The following is a 26,840-nucleotide window of genomic DNA, read 5'->3' as shown; positions in this document are numbered from 1 at the left end:
CAGACGGGCGGCTTTGCAGGCTCATGGCAGACGGATGGCTCAGACGGCGCTGGGGAGACGGATGGCTCAGATGGCGCTGGGGAGACGGATGGCTCAGATGGCGCTGGGGAGACGGATGGCTCTGGCCGGATACGGCGCACTGTAGACCTGGTGCGTGGTGCCGGAACTAGAGGCACCGGGCTAAGGATAAGCACCTTCCTACTAGTGCGGGGAGCAGGGACAGGGCACACTGTACTCTCAAAGCCCACTCTATACCTGATGCGAGGTACCGGCACTGGTGACACCGGGCTGAGGACAAGCACATCAGGATTAGTAGGGGGAGAAGATACAGTGTGTACAGGCCTCTGGAGACGCACAGGAGGCTTTGTGCGTGGTGCCGGAACTGGAGGCACCGAACTGGATACACACACTACAGAGAGAGTGCGTGGAGGAGGAACTGGGCTCAGGAGACGCACAGGTAGCCTAGTGCGTAGTGTAGGCACTGTAGGTACTAGGCTGGGGCGGGGAGGTGGCGCCGGAAATACCGGACCGTGGAGGCGTACTGGCACTCTTGAGCATTGAGCCTGCCCAACCTTACCTGGTTGAATGCTCCCGGTCGCCCGACCAGTGCGGGGAGGTGGAATAACCCGCACCGGCCTATGTAGGCGAACCGGGGAAACCATGCGTAAGGCCGGTGCCATGTATGCCCCCGAGGAGACGCACTGGAGACCAGACGCGTTGAGCCGGCCTCATGACACCTGGCTCAATACCCAATCTAGCCCTACCAGTGCGGGGAGGTGGAATAACCCGCACTGGGCTATGCACTCGTACAGGAGACACCGTGCGCTCTACTGCGTAACACGGCGCCTGCCCGTACTCCCGCTCTCCACGGTAAGCCTGGGAAGTGGGCGCAGGTCTCCTACCTGCCCTTGGCCCACTACCTCTTGGCCCACTACCTCTTAGCCCCCCCCCAAGAAATTTTTGGGTGTTACTTACGGGCTTTTTGGGCTTCCGTGCCAGACGCGTTCCCTCATAGCTCCGGTTCCTCTCTCCGGTAGCCTCTGCTCTCCTCAGTGCCTCCAGCTGTTCCCATGGGAGGCGATCCCTACCAGCCAGGATCTCCTCCCATGTGTAGCAACCCTTTCCGTCCAATATATCGTCCCATGTCCATTGCTCCTTCTTTTCCTGTCCCTTACTCCATTTACTCCGCTGCTTGGCTCTGGAATGGTGGGTGATTCTGTAAAGGCGTTCCTCTCTCTCTTCATAAGAAGAGGAGGAGTAGTGATCGAACCAAGGCGCAGCGGGTTGTGAATACATGATGAATTTTATTTACAATACAAAACGAAACAAGCTATACTTGAATAAACTAACAAAATAACAAAACGAAAATAGACAGACTTAGTACGACGAACTGACATAACACACGCAGAACGAACGAACAAGTACTTACTACAAAAACGCACGAACAAACCGAAACAATCCCGTATGGTGTAACATCGACACAGACACAGGAGACAATCACCCACAAACAAACAGTGAGAACACCCTACCTAAATATGACTCTTAATTAGAGGAGAACGCAAAACACCTGCCTCTAATTAAGAGCCATACCAGGCAACCAAAACCAACATAGAAACAGATAACATAGACTGCCCACCCAAAACACATGCCCTGACCTAAACACATACAAAAACAACATAAAACAGGTCAGGACCGTTACAGCTTGCATCACTTAATAATTTAATACATTTGTATGGCCTTGGCGACAATACAATTATCTTACCTAGACTAGGCTACAACACCACATTGAAATGAATATTGCCGTTTTCAAAAACCCGCTAGGCTGCTAGGGGTTGCTAGGGGGCAGGTCAGAGCCTCAGTCTCTCTCCAAGTGGACAAGAGGGATGGAATGTGTGGACAGAAAAACCATATCCATCTTATCCACTGGAAATAAACGTCCCTATTGTGTGTAACTCTATTTGACTCTATGTAAACTGGAAACCACATATCCTGAGGCTGCATTCATTGTAGCTGGGGATTTTAACAAGGCTAATCTGAAAACATGACTCCCTAAATTCTATCAGAATATCGATTGCGCAACCAGGGCTGGTAAAACCCTGGATCACTTTCTTCTAACTTCCGCGACGCATATAAGGCCCTCCCCCGCCCTCCTTTCGGAAAAGCTGACCATGACTCCATTTTGTTGTTTCCAGCCTGCAGACAGAAATTAAAACAAGAAGCTCCCGCGCTCAGGTCTGTTCAACGCTGGTCCGACCAATCTGACTCCACGCTTCAAGACTGCTTCGATCACGTGGATTGGGATATCTTCCGCATTGCGTCAAACAACAACATTGACAAATACGCTGATTCGGTGAGCGAGTTCATTAGAAAGTGCATCGGCGATGTCGTACCCACATTAACTATTAAAACATTCCCAAACCAGAAACCGTGGATTGATGGCAGCATTCGCGCGAAACTGAAAGCGCGAACCACTGCTTTTAACCAGGGCAAGGTGCCCGGAAACATGACCGAATACAAACAGTGTAGCTATTCCCTCCGCAAGGCAATCAAACAAGCTAAGTGTCAGTATAGAGACAAAGTAGAGTTGCAATTCAACGGCTCAGACACAAGTGGTTTGTGGCAGGGTCTACAGTCAATCACGGATTACAAAAAGAAAACCGGCCCCATCGCGGACCAGGATGTCTTGCTCCCAGACAGGCTAAATAACTTATTTTCTCGCTTTGAGGACAATACAGTGCCACTGACACGGCCCGCTACCAAAACCTGCTGACTCTCCTTCACTGCAGCCGACGTGAGTAAAACATTTAAACGTGTTAACCCTCGCAAGGCTGCAGGCCCAGACGGCATCCCCAGCCTCAGAGCATGCGCAGACCAGCTGGCTGGTGTGTTTACGGACATATTGAATCAATCCTTATCCCAGTCTGCTGTTCCCACATGCTTCAAGAGGGCCACCATTGTTCCTGTTACCAAGAAAGCTAAGGTAACTGAGCTAAACGACTACCGCCCCGTAGCACTCACTTCCGCCATCATGAAGTGCTTTGAGAGACTAATCAAGGACCATATCACCTCCACCCTACCTGACACCCTAGACCCACTCCAATTTGCTTACCGCCCCAATAGGTCCACAGACGACGCAATCGCCATCACAATGCACAGTGCCCTAACCCATCTGGACAAGAGGAATACCTATGTAAGAATGCTGTTCATCGACTACAGCTCAGCATTTAACCCCATAGTACCCTCCAAACTCGTCATTAAGCTCGAGACCCTGGGTCTCGACACCGCCCTGTGCAACTGGGTACTGGACTTACTGACGGGCCGCCCCCAGGTGGTGAGGGTAGGTAACAACATCTTCACCCCGCTGATCTTCAACACTGGGACCCCACAAGGGTGCGTTCTGAGCCCTCTCCTGTACTCCCTGTTCACCCACGACTGCATGGCCATGCACGCTTCCAACTCAATCATCAAGTTTGCAGACAACACAACAGTAGTAGGCTCAGGAGGCTGAAGAAATTCAGGTTGTCACCAAAAGCACTCACAAACTTCTACAGATGCACAATCGAGAGCATCCTGTCGGGCTGTATCACCGCCTGGTACGGCAACTGCTCCGCACACAACCATAAGGCTCTCCAGAGGGTAGTGAGGTCTGCACAACGCATCCCTGGGGGCAAACTACCTGCCCTCCAGGACACCTATACCACCCGATGTCACAGGAAGGCCATAAAGATCATCAAGGACAATAACCACCCGAGCCACTGCCTGTTCACCCCGCTATCATCCTGAAGGCGAGGTCAGTACAGTTGCATCAAAGCGAGGACCGAGAGACTGAAAAACAGCTTCTATCTCAAGGCCATCAGACTGTTAAACAGCCTTAATATAATGTATATGTATATACTGTACTCTATATCATCTACTGCATCTTGCCATCTTTATGTAATACATGTATCACTAGCCACTTTAAACTATGCACTTTTATGTTTACATACCCTACATTACTCATCTCATATGTATATACTGTACTCGATACCATCTACTGCATCTTGCCTATGCCGTTCTGTACCATCACTCATTCATATATCTTTATGTACATATGCTGTATCCCTTTACACTTGTGTGTATTAGGTAGTAGTTGTGGAATTGTTAGGTTAGATTACTCGTTGGTTATTACTGCATTGTCGGAACTAGAAGCACATGCATTTCGCTACACTCGCATTAACATCTGCTAACCATGTGTATGTGACAAATAAAATTTGATTGGATTTGATCTGTGTGAGGAAGCTGTATTCCTCTGACTGGGAAAGGTGTCAATATCCACATTTATAAATGCAGTTGCTACAGTTATTGTTATTTCTGTTGGTAAATATTATTTTTGAGGGAATTTTATGAGGGGGGAGGGTGTGCAATATTGTGAAGATATATATTTTTCAATGACACCTTAAGTTGGACCAGTCTCCTGCTCTTGTTGTTGACTGTCCTCATCTCTCTACGTTGGGTCAGTTATCAGCTCAGACAAACAAAACTGTCTTTATATAACAGATTTACTCGGCTCCACTTTACACCACAACCATCACCGGGGACAAATAAATAGGTTAGGAAACACCAGTCCCTGGGCCCACTCACACGGCTTAATGAAGCTTCATCAAGCGCGATGAAACAGAATCTATTTCATGCATTGTGGAGGGTCAGCACTCTTTCATTATTTACAGTCAACAAGAGTGGAACAAACGTTTTAGCTGTTAGCCCATCGTCAGTCTGGGCTCGGAGGTCAGTGGTTTCAACAACACATACAACTTCAACTATAAACCTTATTCTTGTAGTCATGTGTGATGATATAAACTGTTATAAGACAATACAAAAACAACGATGTTGCTTAATTCAGTACTCACATGTGATGTAGTAATTCATATTCTTCTTAAACTCCAGGCCCATATAGTTGGGACTAAACTCCTGGAACTTGATGGTGAACTTGATGTCCTTCTCTGGCTTGTTACAGTTGACCAGTACGTTGGGGTCCATGACCGTGCTGCACCCCTCCGCCTGCTCCCTCCTGACCAGGTACAGCTTATAGAACTCATAGTCTCGTCCTGGCTCAGCCTTGGGGCAGATAATGTCCAGCTTGTCCCCGATGTCTGGGTAGATGACCACCCCTCTACCTGACAGGAACCTGAGGGGAGCAGAAGAGACATAAGATATCTGGGTAGATGACCACCCCTCTACCTGACAGGAACCTGAGGGGAGGAGAAGAGACATAAGATATCTGGGTAGATGACCACCCCTCTACCTGACAGGAACCTGAGGGGAGGAGAAGAGAACATGGTCTGGACTAATGTAGACTGCCTCCAGAGAACATGGTCTGGACTGATGTAGACTGCCTCCAGAGAACATGGTCTGGACTGATGTAGACTGCCTCCAGAGAACATGGTCTGGACTGATGTAGACTGCCTCCAGAGAACATGGTCTGGACTGATGTAGACTGCCTCCAGAGAACATGGTCTGGACTAATGTAGACAGCCTCCAGAGAACATGGTCTGGACTGATGTAGACTGCCTCCAGAGAACATGGTCTGGACTGATGTAGACTGCCTCCAGAGAACATGGTCTGGACTGATGTAGACTGCCTCCAGAGATCATGGTCTGGACTGATGTAGACTGCCTCCAGAGAACATGGTCTGGACTGATGTAGACTGCCTCCAGAGAACATGGTCTGGACTGATGTAGACTGCCTCCAGAGAACATGGTCTGGACTGATGTAGACTGCCTCCAGAGAACATGGTCTGGACTAATGTAGACTGCCTCCAGAGAACATGGTCTGGACTGATGTAGACTGCCTCCAGAGAACATGGTCTGGACTGATGTAGACTGCCTCCAAAATGGCACCCTGTTCACTATATAAGTAAGTACAGTGCATTCGAAAAGTATTCAGACCCCTTCACTTTTTCCACATTTTGTTTTACGTTACAGCCTTATTCTAAAATGTATTAAATAGTTTTTTGTATTCATTAAACTACACTCAATACCCCATAATGAAAAGCAAAACAGGTTTTTATACATTTTTGCAAATGTATAAATAAAGTAACTGAAATATCACATTTACAGAAGTATTCAGACCCTTTACTCAGTACTTTGTTGAAGCACCTTTGGCAGGGATTACAGCCTCGGGTCGTCTTGGGTATGACACTACACCTGTATTTCGGGAGTTTCTCCCATTCTTCTCTGCAGATCCTCTCCAGCTCTGTCAGGTTGGATGGCTATTTTCAGGTCTCTCCAGAGATGTTCGATCGGGTTCAAGTCCGGGCTCTGGCTAAGTCACTAAAAAAAAAACATTCAGAGACTTGTCCCGAAGCCATTCCTGCATTGTCTTGGCTGTGTGCTTAGGATCATTGTTCTGTTGGAAGGTGAACCTTCGCCCAGTCTGAGGTCCTGAGAGCTCTGGAGCAAGTTCTCATCAAGGATCTCCCTGTCTCCCTGTCTCCCATCTTTGCCTCAATCATGACTAGACTCCCAGTCCCTGCCGTTGAAAAACATCCCCACAGCATGATGCTGCCACCACCATGCTTCACCATAGGGATTGTATTGACCAGGTGATGAGCGATGCCTGGCTTCCTCCAGACGTGACACTTGGCATTCAGGTCAAAGAGTTCAATCTTGTTTCTCATGGTCTGAGGCCTTTAGGTGCCTTTTGGCAAACTCTAAGCGGGCTGTCATGTGCCTTTTACTGAGGAGTGACTTCCATCTGGCCACTCTACCATGAAGGCCTGATTGGTGGATTGCTGCAGAGATGGTTGTCCTTCTGGAAGGTTCTCCCATCTTCACAAAGGAACTCTGGAGCTCTGTCAGAGTGATCATCGGGTTCTTGGTCACCTCCCTGACCAAGGCCCTTCTCTCCCGATTGCTCAGTTTGGTCGGGCGGCCAGTTCTAGGAAAAGTGTTGGGGGTTCCAAACTTCTTCAATTTAAGAATGATGGGAGGCCACCATGTTCTTGGGAACTTTCAATGCTGCAGAAAAGCTTTGGTACCCTTCTCCAGATCTGTGCCTCGACACAATCTTGTCTCGGAGCTCTATGGACAATTCCTTCGACCTCATGGCTTGGCTTTTGCTCTGACATGCACTGTCTACTGTGGGACCTTATATAGACAGGTGTGTGCTTTTCCAAATCAATTGAATTTAACACAGGTGGATTCCAATCAAGTTGTAGAAACATCTCAAGGATGATCAATGGATGCACCTGAGCTCAATTTTGAGTCTCATAGCAAAGGGTTGGAATACATATGTAAGTAAGATATTTAAGTTTTTTATTTGTAATAAAAAATATATACTTTTCACTTGTCATTATGGGATATTGTGTGTAGATTGATGAGGAAAAAAAATACTTTCTGAATGCACTGTAAGCAAGCCTTTTCAGAACGGCCCATAGGTACCTGGTCAATAGAAATGCCTTACATAGGGAATAGGGACACAGTCATTGTGGGTTTGAGTTCATTCCTTTTTTTGAGTGGGTAGATTCCACATACCTCTAAAACGATAAACTGTTTTCTCATGATAATGCCAGTATTCTGGGGGGGGGGGGGGGGGGGACAGTCTTAAACAGTATAGCAAGCATTGAAACCAGAGAGGAGATTTTAATGTCAAAAATATTTAAAGTACAATGTGTAATGTTATCAGCCTGACCCTGACCCCTGACCCAGATCCTGTGATAGAGAGTAAAGAGCTGAGAGTGCGGTCTGCTCGTGAAAGACAGGCAGACAGACAGGAAGACGGACAGGAAGACAGGCAGACAGACAGGCGGAACCATTGTTCTTTAAAATGTCAACAGGGTTCAGCACTCGCTACTGTCCCAGTTAACCAGCCCATTAACCCAGACAGCCTTATGCACCACTGTGTGTGTGTGGTCACGGGCAGTACCGGGAATATCAGCAGATGAGACCATGGCAACAGATTTGGGGGAGGATTTAGAGGAGCGAGAAATGTTTTCTTACTGATCCCTTAAGGTTTAGTAGGACATCAGGGGATACAGGAAGGCTTTCTCTCCCCCCACCCTCTCTCTCCACTCCCAACCTCTCTCTTTCTCCCCCCCTCTCTCCCTCCCACCCTCTCTCTCTCTCTCTCTCTCTCTCCCCCCACCCTCTCTCTCCCCTCCCAACCTCTCTCTTCCCCCCCCCCTTTCTCTCCCCCACACCCTCTCTCTCTCTCCCCTCCCAACCTCTCCCGTTCTCCCCCACTATCTCTCACTCCCACCCCCTCTCTCTCTCTTCCATCCCCTATCTCTCCCCCCCTCTCCCCTCCCACCATCTATCTCTCTGTCTCACCCCTCTCTCCCTCCCTCTCTCTCTCTCCCCCCTTTTTCACTCACCTGGCACCCTCTCTCTCTCTGTCCACCGTCCTCTCTTTCCTCTCTCCCCCCACCCTCTCTCTCTTTCTGTCCCCTCCCCCCCACCCTCTCTCTCCCCCCCTCTCTCTCCCTCCCACCCCCTCTCTCCCTCTCCCCTCCCAACCTCCCCCCCACCATCTCTCTTTCTCCCCCCCCTTGCTCTCCCTCCCACCCCCTCTCTCTCTCTCCCCTCCCAACCTCTCCCCCCCACCCTCTCTCTTTCTCCCCCCTCTCTCCCTCCCTCTCTCTCCCCCCTTTGGCACTCACCTGGCACCCTCTCTCTCTCTGTCCACCCTCTCTCTCTCTGTCTACCGTCCTCTCTTTCCTCTCTCCCTCCACCCTCTCTCTCTCTCCCCCCCCACCCTCTCTCTTTCTCCCCCCCTCTCTCTCCCTCCCACCCCCTCTATTTCTCTCTCCCCCTCTCTCCCTCCCACCCACTCTCTCCCCTCCCACCCTCCCCCCAAACCTCCCCCGCCACCCCACCATCTCTCTCTCTCTCAGAGTTTGTACTCCCGGCCACCTTATCTACATCTATCATCACTCAGCTCATTAGACTGCTAAACGACTCCTTGTCAGAGAGAGAAACAGAGAGAGAGAGAGATGAGAGAGATTCCCAGCCTTCATTCCTATTCAATTTGGATGGAGGCATTACCAGATGTCTTCATGTACTAGGAGTGGGAGGAATAAAGGAGGAAGAGAAAGGATCAATGCTAAATGAGATGTTAAAATGACAGGAAATGGACTCTGTGTTTAATGTGATGAGATGTTAAAATGACAGGAAATGGACTCTATGTTTAATGTGATGAGATGTTAAAATGACAGGAAATGGACTCTGTGTTTAATGTGATGAGATGTTAAAATGACAAGAAATGTACTCTGTGTTGATGTGATGAGATGTTATAATGATCAGAATGGACTCTGTGTTAATGTGATGAGATGATAGAGTATGCCGATTGGAAGGAGGGATCAGAGAAGGGATTGGGCTGGTACACACGCATGAACACACACACACACACACACACACACACACACACACAGACACACACACACACACACAGTTCCGAAAGGGGTTAGGCAATGGGCCGGTACTCCCCTGTTATTGTCTGCTCTCTGCTTAGGGGGGCATTAATTCAGAGAGCGATAAGAGGGTGTGTGTGTGTGTGTGTGTGTGTGTGTGTGTGTGTGTGTGTGTGTGTGTGTGTGTGTGTGTGTGTGTGTGTGTGTGTGTGTGTGTGTGTGTCGCCCCAACCCAGACAAGGACTCCATCAGTCGCTAATTTGATCTACAAGATGCACCAGTGAGGCATAAACAAGTTACCATAGCAACATGAGGCTTTGTAGCTGACCCACACTCTCTACGCCCTCCCTCTCCCTGCCCCCCCCTCCCTCTCCCTGCCCCCCCTCCCTCTCCCTGCCCCCCCCTCCCTCGCCCTGCCCCCTCCCTCGCCCTGCCCCCTCCCTCGCCCTGCCCCCTCCCTCGCCCTGCCCCCTCCCTCGCCCTGCCCCCTCCCTCGCCCTGCCCCCTCCCTCTCCCCTCCCTCTCCCTGCCCCCTCCCTGCCCCCTCCCTCTCCCTGCCCCCTCCCTCTCCCTGCCCCCTCCCTCGTTCCCTCTCTTTCTATCATTTTCTCTCTTTCATTCATTCATTCTTTCACTCACTGTGTTCCGTGGCAGACAAACAACTGTTCAAAAACAACAGGTATTGGAAACAACATTAAAAGTCCTCAAAACACTAACCTGGACTCAAAACACTAACCTGGACTCAAAACACTAACCTGGACTAATTTTGTACAGCAAGAGATTTTGATACTTTTCATTGAAGACCAAACAAGTGCTCTCAAAAAGGATTGTGAAGCAAAAACAGATAGATAAATATAGTTGTACTCAGTGACTTAGTCTCTCTCTCTCTCTCTCTCTCTCTCTCTCTCTCTCTCTCTCTCTGTCTGTCTCCAGTCTTTGTTAACAGTCACTGTCATTCTCTCTGTCTCTCTCTGTCTCTGTCTGTCTCTCTCCCTCTTTCTCTCCCTCTCTCTCTCTCTGTCTGTCTCCAGTCTTTGTTAACAGCACCAACCCTGATATTACCCAGCCTGGGACAGGAAACACCCAGAGACGACCCTGATATTACCCAGCCTGGGACAGGAAACACCCAGCACCAACCCTGATATTACCCAGCCTGGGACAGGAAACACCCAGAGACGACCCTGATATTACCCAGCCTGGGACAGGAAACACCCAGAGACAACCCTGATATTACCCAGCCTGGGACAGGAAACACCCAGAGACAACCCTGATATTACCCAGCCTGGGACAGGAAACACCCACAGACAACCCTGATAATACCCAGCCTGGGACAGGAAACACCCGGCACCAACCCTGATATTACCCAGCCTGGGACAGGAAACACCCAGAGACGACCCTGATATTACCCAGCCTGGGACAGGAAACACCCAGAGACAACCCTGATATTACCCAGCCTGGGACAGGAAACACCCAGAGACAACCCTGATATTACCCAGCCTGGGACAGGAAACACCCGGCACCAACCCTGATATTACCCAGCCTGGGACAGGAAACACCCAGAGACAACCCTGATATTACCCAGCCTGGGACAGGAAACACCCAGAGACAACCCTGATATTACCCAGCCTGGGACAGGAAACACCCAGAGACAACCCTGATAATACCCAGCCTGGGGCAGGAAACACCCAGAGACAACCCTGATATTACCCAGCCTGGGACAGGAAACACCCAGAGACAACCCTGATATTACCCAGCCTGGGACAGGAAACACCCAGAGACAACCCTGATAATACCCAGCCTGGGACAGGAAACACCCGGCACCAACCCTGATATTACCCAGCCTGGGACAGGAAACACCCAGAGACGACCCTGATATTACCCAGCCTGGGACAGGAAACACCCAGAGACAACCCTGATATTACCCAGCCTGGGACAGGAAACACCCAGAGACAACCCTGATATTACCCAGCCTGGGACAGGAAACACCCGGCACCAACCCTGATATTACCCAGCCTGGGACAGGAAACACCCGGCACCAACCCTGATATTACCCAGCCTGGGACAGGAAACACCCGGCACCAACCCTGATATTACCCAGCCTGGGACAGGAAACACCCAGAGACAACCCTGATATTACCCAGCCTGGGACAGGCAACACCCAGAGACAACCCTGATATTACCCAGCCTGGGACAGGAAACACCCAGCACCAACCCTGATATTACCCAGCCTGGGACAGGAAACACCCAGAGAAAACCCTGATATTACCCAGCCTGGGACAGGAAACACCCGGCACCAACCCTGACATTACCCAGCCTGGGACAGGAAACACCCGGCACCAACCCTGATATTACCCAGCCTGGGACAGGAAACACCCGGCACCAACCCTGACATTACCCAGCCTGGGACAGGAAACACCCAGAGACAACCCTGATATTACCCAGCCTGGGACAGGAAACACCCGGCACCAACCCTGACATTACCCAGCCTGGGACAGGAAACACCCAGAGACAACCCTGATATTACCCAGCCTGGGACAGGAAACACCCAGAGACAACCCTGATATTACCCAGCCTGGGACAGGAAACACCCAGAGACAACCCTGATATTACCCAGCCTGGGACAGGAAACACCCAGAGACAACCCTGATATTACCCAGCCTGGGACAGGAAACACCCAGAGACGACCCTGATATTACCCAGCCTGGGACAGGAAACACCCAGCACCAACCCTGATATTACCCAGCCTGGGACAGGAAACACCCAGAGACAACCCTGATATTACCCAGCCTGGGACAGGAAACACCCAGAGACAACCCTGATATTACCCAGCCTGGGACAGGAAACACCCAGAGACAACCCTGATATTACCCAGCCTGGGACAGGAAACACCCAGAGACAACCCTGATATTACCCAGCCTGGGACAGGAAACACCCAGAGACAACCCTGATATTACCCAGCCTGGGACAGGAAACACCCGGCACCAACCCTGATATTACCCAGCCTGGGACAGGAAACACCCAGAGACAACCCTGATATTACCCAGCCTGGGACAGGAAACACCCAGAGACAACCCTGATATTACCCAGCCTGGGACAGGAAACACCCGGCACCAACCCTGATATTACCCAGCCTGGGACAGGAAACACCCAGCACCAACCCTGATATTACCCAGCCTGGGACAGGAAACACCCAGAGACAACCCTGATAATACCCAGCCTGGGACAGGCAACACCCAGAGACAACCCTGATATTACCCAGCCTGGGACAGGAAACACCCAGCACCAACCCTGATATTACCCAGCCTGGGACAGGAAACACCCAGAGAAAACCCTGATATTACCCAGCCTGGGACAGGAAACACCCAGCACCAACCCTGATATTACCCAGCCTGGGACAGGAAACACCCAGAGACGACCCTGATATTACCCAGCCTGGGACAGGAAACACCCGGCACCAACCCTGACATTACCCAGCCTGGGACAGGAAACACCCGGCACCAACCCTGATATTACCCAGCCTGGGACAGGAAACACCCGGCACCAACCCTGACATTACCGAGCCTGGGACAGGAAACACCCGGCACCAACCCTGACATTACCCAGCCTGGGACAGGAAACACCCAGAGACAACCCTGATATTACCCAGCCTGGGACAGGAAACACCCAGAGACAACCCTGATATTACCCAGCCTGGGACAGGAAACACCCAGAGACAACCCTGATATTACCCAGCCTGGGACAGGAAACACCCAGAGACAACCCTGATATTACCCAGCCTGGGACAGGAAACACCCAGAGACGACCCTGATATTACCCAGCCTGGGACAGGAAACACCCAGCACCAACCCTGATATTACCCAGCCTGGGACAGGAAACACCCAGAGACAACCCTGATATTACCCAGCCTGGGACAGGAAACACCCAGAGACAACCCTGATATTACCCAGCCTGGGACAGGAAACACCCAGAGACAACCCTGATATTACCCAGCCTGGGACAGGAAACACCCAGAGACAACCCTGATATTACCCAGCCTGGGACAGGAAACACCCAGAGACAACCCTGATATTACCCAGCCTGGGACAGGAAACACCCGGCACCAACCCTGATATTACCCAGCCTGGGACAGGAAACACCCAGAGACAACCCTGATATTACCCAGCCTGGGACAGGAAACACCCAGAGACAACCCTGATATTACCCAGCCTGGGACAGGAAACACCCGGCACCAACCCTGATATTACCCAGCCTGGGACAGGAAACACCCAGCACCAACCCTGATATTACCCAGCCTGGGACAGGAAACACCCAGAGACAACCCTGATAATACCCAGCCTGGGACAGGCAACACCCAGAGACAACCCTGATATTACCCAGCCTGGGACAGGAAACACCCAGCACCAACCCTGATATTACCCAGCCTGGGACAGGAAACACCCAGAGAAAACCCTGATATTACCCAGCCTGGGACAGGAAACACCCAGCACCAACCCTGATATTACCCAGCCTGGGACAGGAAACACCCAGAGACGACCCTGATATTACCCAGCCTGGGACAGGAAACACCCGGCACCAACCCTGACATTACCCAGCCTGGGACAGGAAACACCCGGCACCAACCCTGATATTACCCAGCCTGGGACAGGAAACACCCGGCACCAACCCTGACATTACCGAGCCTGGGACAGGAAACACCCGGCACCAACCCTGACATTACCCAGCCTGGGACAGGAAACACCCAGAGACAACCCTGATATTACCCAGCCTGGGACAGGAAACACCCAGAGACAACCCTGATATTACCCAGCCTGGGACAGGAAACACCCAGAGACAACCCTGATATTACCCAGCCTGGGACAGGAAACACCCAGAGACAACCCTGATATTACCCAGCCTGGGACAGGAAACACCCAGAGACGACCCTGATATTACCCAGCCTGGGACAGGAAACACCCAGCACCAACCCTGATATTACCCAGCCTGGGACAGGAAACACCCAGAGACAACCCTGATATTACCCAGCCTGGGACAGGAAACACCCAGAGACAACCCTGATATTACCCAGCCTGGGACAGGAAACACCCAGAGACAACCCTGATATTACCCAGCCTGGGACAGGAAACATCCAGAGACAACCCTGATATTACCCAGCGTGGGACAGGAAACACCAAGAGACAACCCTGATATTACCCAGCCTGGGACAGGAAACACCCGGCACCAACCCTGATATTACCCAGCCTGGGACAGGAAACACCCAGAGACAACCCTGATATTACCCAGCCTGGGACAGGAAACACCCGGCACCAACCCTGATATTACCCAGCCTGGGACAGGAAACACCCAGAGACGACCCTGATATTACCCAGCCTGGGACAGGAAACACCCGGCACCAACCCTGATATTACCCAGCCTGGGACAGGAAACACCCAGAGACAACCCTGATATTACCCAGCCTGGGACAGGAAACACCCAGAGACAACCCTGATATTACCCAGCCTGGGACAGGAAACACCCGGCACCAACCCTGATATTACCCAGCCTGGGACAGGAAACACCCAGCACCAACCCTGATATTACCCAGCCTGGGACAGGAAACACCCGGCACCAACCCTGATATTACCCAGCCTGGGACAGGCAACACCCGGCACCAACCCTGATATTACCCAGCCTGGGACAGGAAACACCCGGCACCAACCCTGATATTACCCAGCCTGGGACAGGAAACACCCGGCACCAACCCTGATATTACCCAGCCTGGGACAGGAAACACCCGGCACCAACCCTGATATTACCCAGCCTGGGACAGGAAACACCCGGCACCAACCCTGATATTACCCAGCCTGGGACAGGAAACACCCAGCACCAACCCTGATATTACCCAGCCTGGGACAGGAAACACCCAGCACCAACCCTGATATTACCCAGCCTGGGACAGGAAACACCCGGCACCAACCCTGATATTACCCAGCCTGGGACAGGAAACCCAGAGACAACCTTAACATGGCTCAATGAGAAAGCCCATACGAATCTGAATGAATAAGACCATATGACTATGAGTATACCTGTGTGTGTATGTATGTCTGTGTGTGCGTGCGTGCGTGCGTGCGTGCGTGCGTGTGTGTGTGTGTGAATATGGCCCAGATGAGGCCGATTGTGGAACAGTGAATGTACTCAGCCTGTGAAGCAGCAGTTTCTCTCCATAAACAGCTCATATATCAATTAGAATTCATTAGCATTGACCAGGCAGACTAATTGGCCTGAAACTACAGGAACTACTGGCAACTGGAGCCACAGCTACAGCTATTCTACTGTCTCTGTGTCTATACACACACACACACACACACACACACACACACACACACACACACACACACACACACACACACACACACACACACACACACACACACACACACACACAGGTATACACACACACACACACACACACACACACACACACACACACACACACACACAGGTATACACACACACAGGTATACACACACACACACACACACCATCACAGGTACACTATTCTCCTCTCTTACAACCCCAGTAATTATCTCTCCATGAAAAGTGTTTTCTTACCAATTATCACTTCACTGCTATTATCTACTATGCCAATGTGTCAGCCCTGCTGTACAATACAACACACATGTTAAACAAAACAGACCTGAACCATACAGGTTATCCCTAAACGGACCTGACCCATACAGGTTATCCCTAAACAGACCTGACCCATACAGGTTATCCCTAAACAGACCTGACCCATACAGGTTATCCCTAAACAGACCTGATCTATACAGGTTATCCCTAAACAGACCTGAACTATACAGGTTATCCCTAAACAGACCTGACCCATACAGGTTATCCCTAAACAGACCTGATCCACACAGGTTATCCCTAAACAGACCTGAACTATACAGGTTATCCCTAAACAGACCTGACCCATACAGGTTATCCCTAAACAGACCTGAACTATACAGGTTATCCCTAAACAGACCTGAACCATACAGGTTATCCCTAAACAGACCTGACCCATACAGGTTATCCCTAAACAGACCTGAACTATACAGGTTATCCCTAAACAGACCTGAACTATACAGGTTATCACTAAACAGACCTGACCCATACAGGTTATCCCTAAACAGACCTGACCCATACAGGTTATCCCTAAACAGACCTGACCCATACAGGTTATCCCTAAACAGACCTGACCCATACAGGTTATCCCTAAACAGACCTGACCCATACAGGTTATCCCTAAACAGACCTGACCCATACAGGTTATCCCTAAACGGACCTGACCCATACAGGTTATCCCTAAACAGACCTGACCCATACAGGTTATCCCTAAACAGACCTGACCCATACAGGTTATCCCTAAACAGACCTGAACCACACAGGTTATCACTAAACAGACCTGACCCATACAGGTTATCCCTAAACAGACCTGACCCATACAGGTTATCACTAAAGAGACCTGACCCATACAGGTTATCCCTAAACAGACCTGATCTATACAGGTTATCCCTAAACAGACCTGACCCATACAGGTTATCACTAAAGAGACCTGACCCATACAGGTTATCCCTAAACAGACCTGACCCATACAGGTTATCCCTAAACAGACCTGACCCATACAGGTTATCCCTAAACAGACCTGACCCATACAGGTTATCCCTAAACAGACCTGACCCATACAGGTTATCCCTAAACAGACCTGACCCATACAGGTTATCCCTAAACGGACCTGACCCATACAGGTTATCCCTAAACAGACCTGACCCATACAGGTTATCCCTAAACAGACCTGACCCATACAGGTTATCCCTAAACGGACCTGAACCACACAGGTTATCACTAAACAGACCTGACCCATACAGGTTATCCCTAAACAGACCTGACCCATACAGGTTATCCCTAAACGGACCTGACCCATACAGGTTATCCCTAAACAGACCTGATCTATACAGGTTATCCCTAAACAGACCTGAACTATACAGGTTATCCCTAAACAGAGCAGACAGTGTTTGTTCTATTTATTAATGTTTTTCTTATATCTTAGATAATTGTTTCATTGTATTCTATTCTATTCTATTTGTGCTTGTTCTAAATAAATACATTAATTGTATAGATTCAGTATGACAGTGAATAAAACATTTAGCTGAGGCCCTGTGAGTTCAATATGAGTCTGCAGTACAGAGACATTTAGGTAAGGCCCTGTGAGTTCAATATGAGTCTGCAGTACAGAGAGCATTTAGGTAAGGCCCTGTGAGTTCAATATGAGTCTGCAGTACAGAGACATTTAGCTGAGGCCCTGTGAGTTCAATATGAGTCTGCAGTACAGAGAACATTTAGGTGAGGCCCTGTGAGTTCAATATGAGTCTGCAGTACAGAGAACATTTAGGTGAGGCCCTGTGAGTTCAATATGAGTCTGCAGTACAGATAACATTTAGGTGAGGCCCTGTGAGTTCAATATGAGTCTGCAGTACAGAGAACATTTAGGTGAGGCCCTGTGAGTTCAATATGAGTCTGCAGTACAGAGACATTTAGGTAAGGCCCTGTGGGTTCAATATGAGTCTGCAGTACAGAGACATTTAGGTGAGGCCCTGTGAGTTCAATATGAGTCTGCAGTACAGAGACATTTAGCTGAGGCCCTGTGAGTTCAATATGAGTCTGCAGTACAGAGAGCATTTAGGTAAGGCCCTGTGAGTTCAATATGAGTCTGCAGTACAGAGAACATTTAGGTGAGGCCCTGTGAGTTCAATATGAGTCTGCAGTACAGAGACATTTAGGTAAGGCCCTGTGAGTTCAATATGAGTCTGCAGTACAGAGAACATTTAGGTAAGGCCCTGTGAGTTCATATTGAGTCTGCAGTACAGAGAACATTTAGGTGAGGCCCTGTGAGTTCAATATGAGTCTGCAGCACAGATAACATTTAGGTGAGGCCCTGTGAGTTCAATATGAGTCTGCAGTACAGAGAACATTTAGGTAAGGCCCTGTGAGTTCAATATGAGTCTGCAGTACAGAGACATTTAGCTGAGGCCCTGTGAGTTCAATATGAGTCTGCAGTACAGAGACATTTAGCTGAGGCCCGGTGAGTTCAATATGAGTCTGCAGTACAGAGAGCATTTAGGTAAGGCCCTGTGAGTTCAATATGAGTCTGCAGTACAGAGAACATTTAGGTGAGGCCCTGTGAGTTCAATATGAGTCTGCAGTACAGAGACATTTAGGTAAGGCCCTGTGAGTTCAATATAAGTCTGCAGTACAGAGACATTTAGGTAAGGCCCTGTGAGTTCAATATGAGTCTGCAGTACAGAGAACATTTAGGTAAGGCCCTGTGAGTTCAATATGAGTCTGCAGTACAGAGGCATTTAGGTGAGGCCCTGTGAGTTCAATATGAGTCTGCAGTACAGAGAACATTTAGGTGAGGCCCTGTGAGTTCAAAATGAGTCTGCAGTACAGAGAACATTTAGCTGAGGCCCTGTGAGTTCAATATGAGTCTGCAGTACAGAGGCATTTAGGTAAGGCCCTGTGAGTTCAATATGAGTCTGCAGTACAGAGAACATTTAGGTAAGGCCCTGTGAGTTCAATATGAGTCTGCAGTACAGAGGCATTTAGGTAAGGCCCTGTGAGTTCAATATGAGTCTGCAGTATAGAGAGCATTTAGGTACGGCCCTGTGGGTTCAATATGAGTCTGCAGTACAGAGAACATTTAGGTAAGGCCCTGTGAGTTCAATATGAGTCTACAGTACAGAGACATTTAGGTGAGGCCCTGTGAGTTCAATATGAGTCTACAGTACAGAGACATTTAGGTGAGGCCCTGTGAGTTCAATATGAGTCTGCAGTACAGAAAACATTTAGGTAAGGCCCTGTGAGTTCAATATAAGTCTGCAGTACAGAGACATTTAGGTAAGGCCCTGTGAGTTCAATATGAGTCTGCAGTACAGAGAACATTTAGGTAAGGCCCTGTGAGTTCAATATGAGTCTGCAGTACAGAGGCATTTAGGTGAGGCCCTGTGAGTTCAATATGAGTCTGCAGTACAGAGAACATTTAGGTGAGGCCCTGTGAGTTCAAAATGAGTCTGCAGTACAGAGAACATTTAGCTGAGGCCCTGTGAGTTCAATATGAGTCTGCAGTACAGAGGCATTTAGGTAAGGCCCTGTGAGTTCAATATGAGTCTGCAGTACAGAGAACATTTAGGTAAGGCCCTGTGAGTTCAATATGAGTCTGCAGTACAGAGGCATTTAGGTAAGGCCCTGTGAGTTCAATATGAGTCTGCAGTATAGAGAGCATTTAGGTACGGCCCTGTGGGTTCAATATGAGTCTGCAGTACAGAGAACATTTAGGTAAGGCCCTGTGAGTTCAATATGAGTCTACAGTACAGAGACATTTAGGTGAGGCCCTGTGAGTTCAATATGAGTCTACAGTACAGAGACATTTAGGTGAGGCCCTGTGAGTTCAATATGAGTCTGCAGTACAGAAAACATTTAGGTAAGGCCCTATGAGTTAGACATGGGTATGGAGGTATAGAGCCTGGTAACTGGTAAGCAGCCTGGAGGTACTACTGTAGATGTGGCTAGTTATGACATACTGTATCTACTGTCATTATAGAGTTCAGTACAGCTTGGCCTAATTGATATCAATCGATATGGACCGCACCAGTTCCAACAGAGAGAGAGGGAACATCAATCAAATGTCAAATGTATTTGTATAATTAAACATGATGTGTAAAATATACAGGAATATATATTGATCTTTATATAGTCTCAAATGGTACCATATTCACTACTTTGGACCAACATGTGTACAATAGACTGTATATAGGGAATAGGGTGCCATTTGAGACTCACACCATGGTTCAAATCCCCAGAGGAGGAACCGTTGCTGTAATTTGTTTCTGAACGTTTTGTCCCCTTGGTTGTGATGGACCCGAGCTGTGCATTGCCACTGTATAAATGTTATTAAGAAACCCCGACGCTCCATAAACACAGCAGACATAAACACACACCATGGAGTGTACACATACATTTCCTTACATGTCATAAACAATAAACAGACTGTCAGAGAGCTGACGCACTGCCATAATCAGACACACACATCTGGCCACGTTTCAGTCAACAGCATGGACGTTACCTAAACTTACAGAGAGCAGGTCAAACCATAGAGATACATAGAGGACTCTAATCCTCCAAAGCCCGTTTTAGCATGGACAGCACCATTAAGGACTTTTCCCATTTTAAAGTAGTCAACTGGGTGGGACTTCCTATGGGTGAAGGAAGTATCACATAATTCCATCCAGGTCATCAGGAAATGGCCAACCTTTATACCTGTTCTGTTTGTTTATCAACTCATAGAAGTAGTAGAAGAAGAAAATGTACTACTTCAAAATGGAGATGGCCTCAATGGAGCTTCCCATGCTCTCACAGATAATAATGGGACATATACAATGCTGTGTCCTCTATCTATCTCAATGGGTTAAACACAGACGTCAATGCTATTGGATTGAATTAGACACTAGGCCAGTGTATACACAGGCTTGTGTTGTATCCAAATACTCCCTCTCATGTTACAGACTGGAGCTTACAAGGTTTAAACCCCAGAGACACAAACAGGTAACTCCCTCTCATGTTACAGACTGGAGCTTACAAGGTTTAAACCCCAGAGACACACACAGGTAACTCCCTCACCTTTTTACAGACTGGAGCTTACAAGGTTTAAACCCCAGAGACACACACAGGTGTCTCACACACCCTCTCATGTTAAAGATGTAGCTCAGACGGTTTTAATGTTATTTAATATGTATTTAAGTATGTGCCGTAAAATAGAGTGCTACCCAATGATACTGTATATTCCTCATCTTCACTGTTCCTATTAGGGGAGTAAAATCAAGATATCACAGACACAGCCCAGACTGTCACAGATAGAGCCCAGACAGTCACAGACACAGCCCAGACTGTCACAGATAGAGCCCAGACTGTCACAGACACAGCCCAGACAGTCACAGACACAGCCCAGACTGTCACAGATAGAGCCCAGACTGTCACAGACACAGCCCAGACTGTCACAGATAGAGCCCAGACTGTCACAGACACAGCCCAGACTGTCACAGACACAGCCCAGACTGTCACAGATAGAGCCCAGACTGTCACAGACACAGCCCAGACTGTCACAGACACAGCCCAGAGTGTCACGGACAGAGTCCAAGTGCTGCTTTAGAAGTGTGAATACAGACACTCTCTCGTTCTCTTTCCCCATCGCTCTCTCTCCCTCCCTTTCTCCCCCTCTCGATATCTCTCTCCCTTTCTTCATCTCTCCCTCTCGATATCTCTCTACCTTTCTCCCCCTCTCACTGTCTCTCTCCCTTTCTCCCCCTCTCTATCTCTCCCTTTCTCCCCCTCTCGATATCTCTCTACCTTTCTCCCCCTCTCACTGTCTCTCTCCCTTTCTCCCCCTCTCTCTCCCTCCCTTTCTCCCCCTCTCGATATCTCTCTCCCTTTCTTCATCTCTCCCTCTCGATATCTCTCTACCTTTCTCCCCCTCTCACTGTCTCTCTCCCTTTCTCCCCCTCTCTCTCCCTCCCTTTCTCCCCCTCTCGATATCTCTCTCCCTTTCTTCATCTCTCCCTCTCGATATCTCTCTACCTTTCTCCCCCTCTCACTGTCTCTCTCCCTTTCTCTCCCTCTCGATATCTCTCTACCTTTCTCCCCCTCTCACTGTCTCTCTCCCTTTCTCCCCCTCTCTATCTCTCCCTTTCTCCCCCTCTCGATATCTCTCTACCTTTCTCCCCCCTCACTGTCTCTCTCCCTTTCTCCCCCTCTCTATCTCTCCCTTTCTCCCCCTCTCGATATCTCTCTACCTTTCTCCCCCTCTCACTGTCTCTCTCCCTTTCTCCCCCTCTCTATCTCTCCCTTTCTCCCCCTCTTGATATCTCTCTACCTTTCTCCCCCTCTCACTGTCTCTCTCCCTTTCTCCCCCTCTCTATCTCTCCCTTTCTCCCCCTCTCGATATCTCTCTACCTTTCTCCCCCTCTCACTATCTCTCTCCCTTTCTCCCCCTCTCTATCTCTCCCTTTCTCCCCCTCTCGCTATCTCTCTGCCTTTCTCCCCTCTCGATACCTCTCTCCCCCTCTCGCTATCTCTCTCCATTTCTCCCCCTCTCGATTATCTCTCTCCCTTTCTCCCCTCTCTCTATCTCTCCCTTTCTCCCCCTCTCGATCTCTCTCCCTTTCTCCCCCTCTCACTATTTCTCTCCCTTTCTCCCCCTCTCTCGATCTCTCTCCCTTTCTCCCCCTCTCTCTATCTCTCCCTTTCTCCGCCTCGATATCTCTCTCCCTTTCTCCCCCTCTCGCTATCGCTCTCCCTTTCTTTCCCTATCTCTCTCCCTTTCTCCCCCTCTCTCTATCTCTCTCCCTTTCTTTCCCTCTCTTGCTCTCAGAGGTTCAGGATTCTGTTAACTCACTCTCGCTGGCATGAAGTGAAAATCACATTCAGCATGACTCATCTCATCCCAAACAATCACAAACTGACAGTACACACATACACAATCATTATCACATGGGGATGAACAGCTTTCCTCAGGTCAACAGAGAGAGAGAGAGAGAGAGAGAGAGAGAGAGAGAGAGAGAGAGAGAGAGAGAGAGAGAGAGAGAGAGAGATTAATCAAATCAAAGTTTATTTGTCACGTGCGCCAAATACAACAGGTGTAGACTTTACAGTGAAATGCTTACTTACAGGCTCTAACCAATAGTGCAAAAAAAGGTATGTGTGTGTATGTAGGTAAGTAAAGAAATAAAACAACAGTAAAAATACATTTGAAAATAAGAATAGCAAGGCTATATACAGACACCGGTTAGTCAGGCTTATTGAGGTAGTATGTACATGTAGGTAGAAGAGACAAGAGAGTTGAGAGAAAGGAAAGAGAGAGGAAAGTTTCAGTCAGAGAGTATAGTCCTGGTCGTGAGTTTGCTCTGTGACCCTCACACAACAGAGAGCTCATTCTTCCCCTGTTCCTCCCTTCCCATCGCCGCGACACACACACCCTCACACTCTCTCTTTTTCGCATACGCACGCACGCACGCACACGCACACACACACACCCAGCTGCCTCCCATCACAAAGGCTCAGCCACAGATGGATGCTGCATGCTCTCTTCTCCGCAGGCGTCAGCCAAACCAGCCTAGCCCTGCCACAACCGTGTGTGTGTGTGTGTGTGTGTGTGTGTGTGTGTGTGTGTGTGTGTGTGTGTGTGTGTGTGTGTGTGTGTGTGTGTGTGTGTGTGTGTGTGTGTGTGTGTGTGTGTGTGTGTGTGTGTGTGTGTGTGTGTGTGTGTGCGTGATAGAGACAGAGTATACCAGAAGGCTCAGAGGGAGGCTGGTTCTGGATTGGGGTGGATTCCCCCAGAGCAGCGAGTTGGACCCAGATCCAAGGTTCTAATCAGACCACAGCAGCCAAGGGAGAGAACAGGATAGCCTTGCAGGGAGGAACAATAGCATCTCTCATATTCACTGGACAACATTTCAATCCCAGAAAAGAAAGAAAGAATGATAATGATTATCAAACCTTCACAGCTGGCTGTATGGTGAACCAGAGGACATCTGCACTACAGTGTATGTGCATCCCAAATTGCACCCTATTCCCAAAATAGTGCACTACTTTTGACCAGGGCTCAGGTCAAAAGTAGTGTGCTTTATAGGGAATAGGGTTCCATTTGGGATGCAATCTATGATATGGGCCAACACAGGCATCTGAAAAGAGTCTGAAACTACTTCTGAGGGGGAACAACTTTCTGTAATGTCTCAAATAAATGGTTCAAATCAATCAAGGCCCTGATCTCAGCCAATCCAACAATCCATGAACATCAGAATGATTTTCATACCATACAGATGTAGGATCTTCATTTGAGCCCGTTTGCTACAGCAGGAAAAGAATCCTGCAGCAACAGGAAGTGTGAATTCTTTTGAGGATGATAATGAATGGACATTTTTGTAGGGGTTGATACATAAGGGAAATTACAAACTTCAGAAGCCTTTTTTAACCGTGAATACACTACACGTTTTAAATGTCCTCATTGCATGAAAGTTCTCCTGCAACAGGGTGATCAAATTAAGATCCTACACTTATACAGACTTTCCTCTGCAACAGAGAGGATTGTATCAGAGCCTATGTGGGTTTGACTGTGTTTGAGACATCCTGGTTCAAGTTTTAGGGGGATATTTCATGGATGTGTGTGTAAGGTATACCGTACGTGACGGTTCAACAGGTGTTAACACAAACTAGCTACAGCTGTAAAGCTTTGGGTGTTGGAGACAACCTGAAACCTGTTGCTGAACAAAGGGAAGGGAAAATAACGTGAGAGGAAGATAGAGGAGAGAGAGAGAGAGGAAGATAGAGGAGAGAGAGAGAGAGGAAGACAGAGGAGAGAGAGAGAGAGGAAGACAGAGGAGAGAGAGAGAGAGGAAGACAGAGGAGAGAGAGAGAGAGGAAGACAGAGGAGAGAGAGAGAGAGGAAGACAGAGGAGAGACAGAATCCTGCTATTGTTATAATCCTGCTATTGTTCAGAGCAGTACAAGATGGATGGCTGATATGTGTCCAAGGCAAGCACAGCGCACTGAGTCTCTCTCTCTCTCTCTCTCTCTCCCTCTCTCCCTCTCTCTCTCTCTCTCTCTCTCTCTCTCTCACACACACACACGTACATACAGCCAAACATACAGGAGTGTGTTACGATATCAGCGTTTCTATTGTTGTGTTTTTGTTGTGTTAGTAAAACAGCTTCCCTGGGAAACCTCAAAACAGCTGACGAAACGTCACCTCACTGACCCTCATCAGTTACACACACACGCACGCACGCACGCACACACACACACACACACACACACACACACACACACACACACACACACACACACACAACTCCACCTCAGCAACTCTAATCTGTGATCAACATGATGTTATTTAGCTTAGTAACATGTTTCTGTGTCAGCAGGCCACGAGCTGCTACTCACACTGACACAGTGAGACTAACATTGTTCAACTGTGAATAAGTTGTTAATTAAGTTAGGCCTGTTGTCTTTCAGAGCTCCAGAAATTCAGCATTTCCTCTTCCTAATAAAGACTCCCAAAGGGTACGTTAAAACTCTGGGAGCATGTTTAACAGTCTGTTCCTCCTCCTAATAAAGACTCCCAAAGGGTACGTTAAAACTCTGGGAGCATGTTTAACCGTCTGTTCCTCCTCCTAATAAAGACTCCCAAAGGGTACGTTAAAACTCTGGGAGCATGTTTAACCGTCTGTTCCTCCTCCTAATAAAGACTCCCAAAGGGTACGTTAAAACTCTGGGAGCATGTTTAACCGTCTGTTCCTCCTCCTAATAAAGACTCACAAAGGGTAGCCTCAGTTACCTGATAAATAACACATTCTTAAATGATGTTTAAAAGGTTCCTATTCCCAATCCCATCATCATCACCAGTTCATGCCTCTTTGGATTCATCTCCTCATCTCACAACTGATGATTCAGCTCCAAACGATTTCAGAATGAAATCAATGACAAATCTGAGTTATGGGAAAAGGTACATGATATTATAATCTGTGTTATGGGAAAAGGTACATGATATTATAATCTGAGTTATGGGAAAAGGTACATGACATTATAATCTGTGTTATGGGAAAAGGTACGTGACATTTTAATCTGTGTTATGGGAAAAGGTACATGACATTTTAATCTGTGCTATGGGAAAAGGTACATGACATTTTAATTTGTGTTATGGAAAAATGTACATGACATTTTAATCTGTGTTATGGGAAAAGGTACATGACATTTTAATCTGTGCTATGGGAAAAGGTACATGACATTTTAATCTGTGTTATGGAAAAATGTACATGACATTTTAATCTGTGCTATGGGAAAAGGTACATGATATTTTAATTTGTGTTATGGAAAAAGGTACATGACATTTTAATCTGTGTTATGGGAAAAGGTACATGACATTTTAATCTGTGTCTGTATTTCCTCTCTCTCTCTGATGATTTATGTTGGTCTCTGGATTCCTCATTACCATAAGGCCTGTGCTACTTCCCAAATGGCACCCTATTCCCTATATAGTGCACTAGTATCATCAGAGCCCTATGGACCCTATTCCCTATATAGTGCACTAATATTGCTCAGCTGAAGGAGACAGGAGCAACACTACACAAGTTGGAGAGGCCTCCAGATTTATTGCTCTCTCTAGCTTCCCTCTCCCCCCCCCCCCCCCCCTCTCCCTCTCTCTCTCTCCAGCTGACAGCTGTGGTACTACACCTCGGGACAAACCTGGAGAGAGGGAGATAGGGAGATAGGGAGAAAGGCAAAGTGAGAGAGAGAGAGAGAGAGAGAGAGAGAGAGAGACAGAGAGACAGAGAGACAGAGAGACAGAGAGAGAGACAGAGAGAGAGACAGAGAGACAGAGAGAGAGACA

The 26,840-nt window shown here is 48.5% G+C and overlaps 1 protein-coding gene across 1 annotated transcript in view; it reads right to left on the bottom strand.

Moving 5' to 3' along the window:
* LOC129858696 (ephrin-B1-like) overlaps positions 1-26,840 on the bottom strand; it is a 153,135-nt gene that overhangs the window by 71,616 nt on the left and 54,679 nt on the right. Inside the window, exon 2 of the mRNA XM_055928023.1 lies at positions 4,887-5,164. Coding sequence (XP_055783998.1) covers positions 4,887-5,164 — 278 coding nt within the window. The remainder of the gene's footprint in view (positions 1-4,886; positions 5,165-26,840) is intronic.

Source organism: Salvelinus fontinalis, chromosome 6 (genome assembly GCF_029448725.1).
Source record: "Salvelinus fontinalis isolate EN_2023a chromosome 6, ASM2944872v1, whole genome shotgun sequence".
Taxonomy (NCBI): domain Eukaryota; kingdom Metazoa; phylum Chordata; class Actinopteri; order Salmoniformes; family Salmonidae; genus Salvelinus; species Salvelinus fontinalis.
Note: the sequence above shows the minus strand (reverse complement) of the source record. Positions and strands in the feature narration are given on the sequence as shown.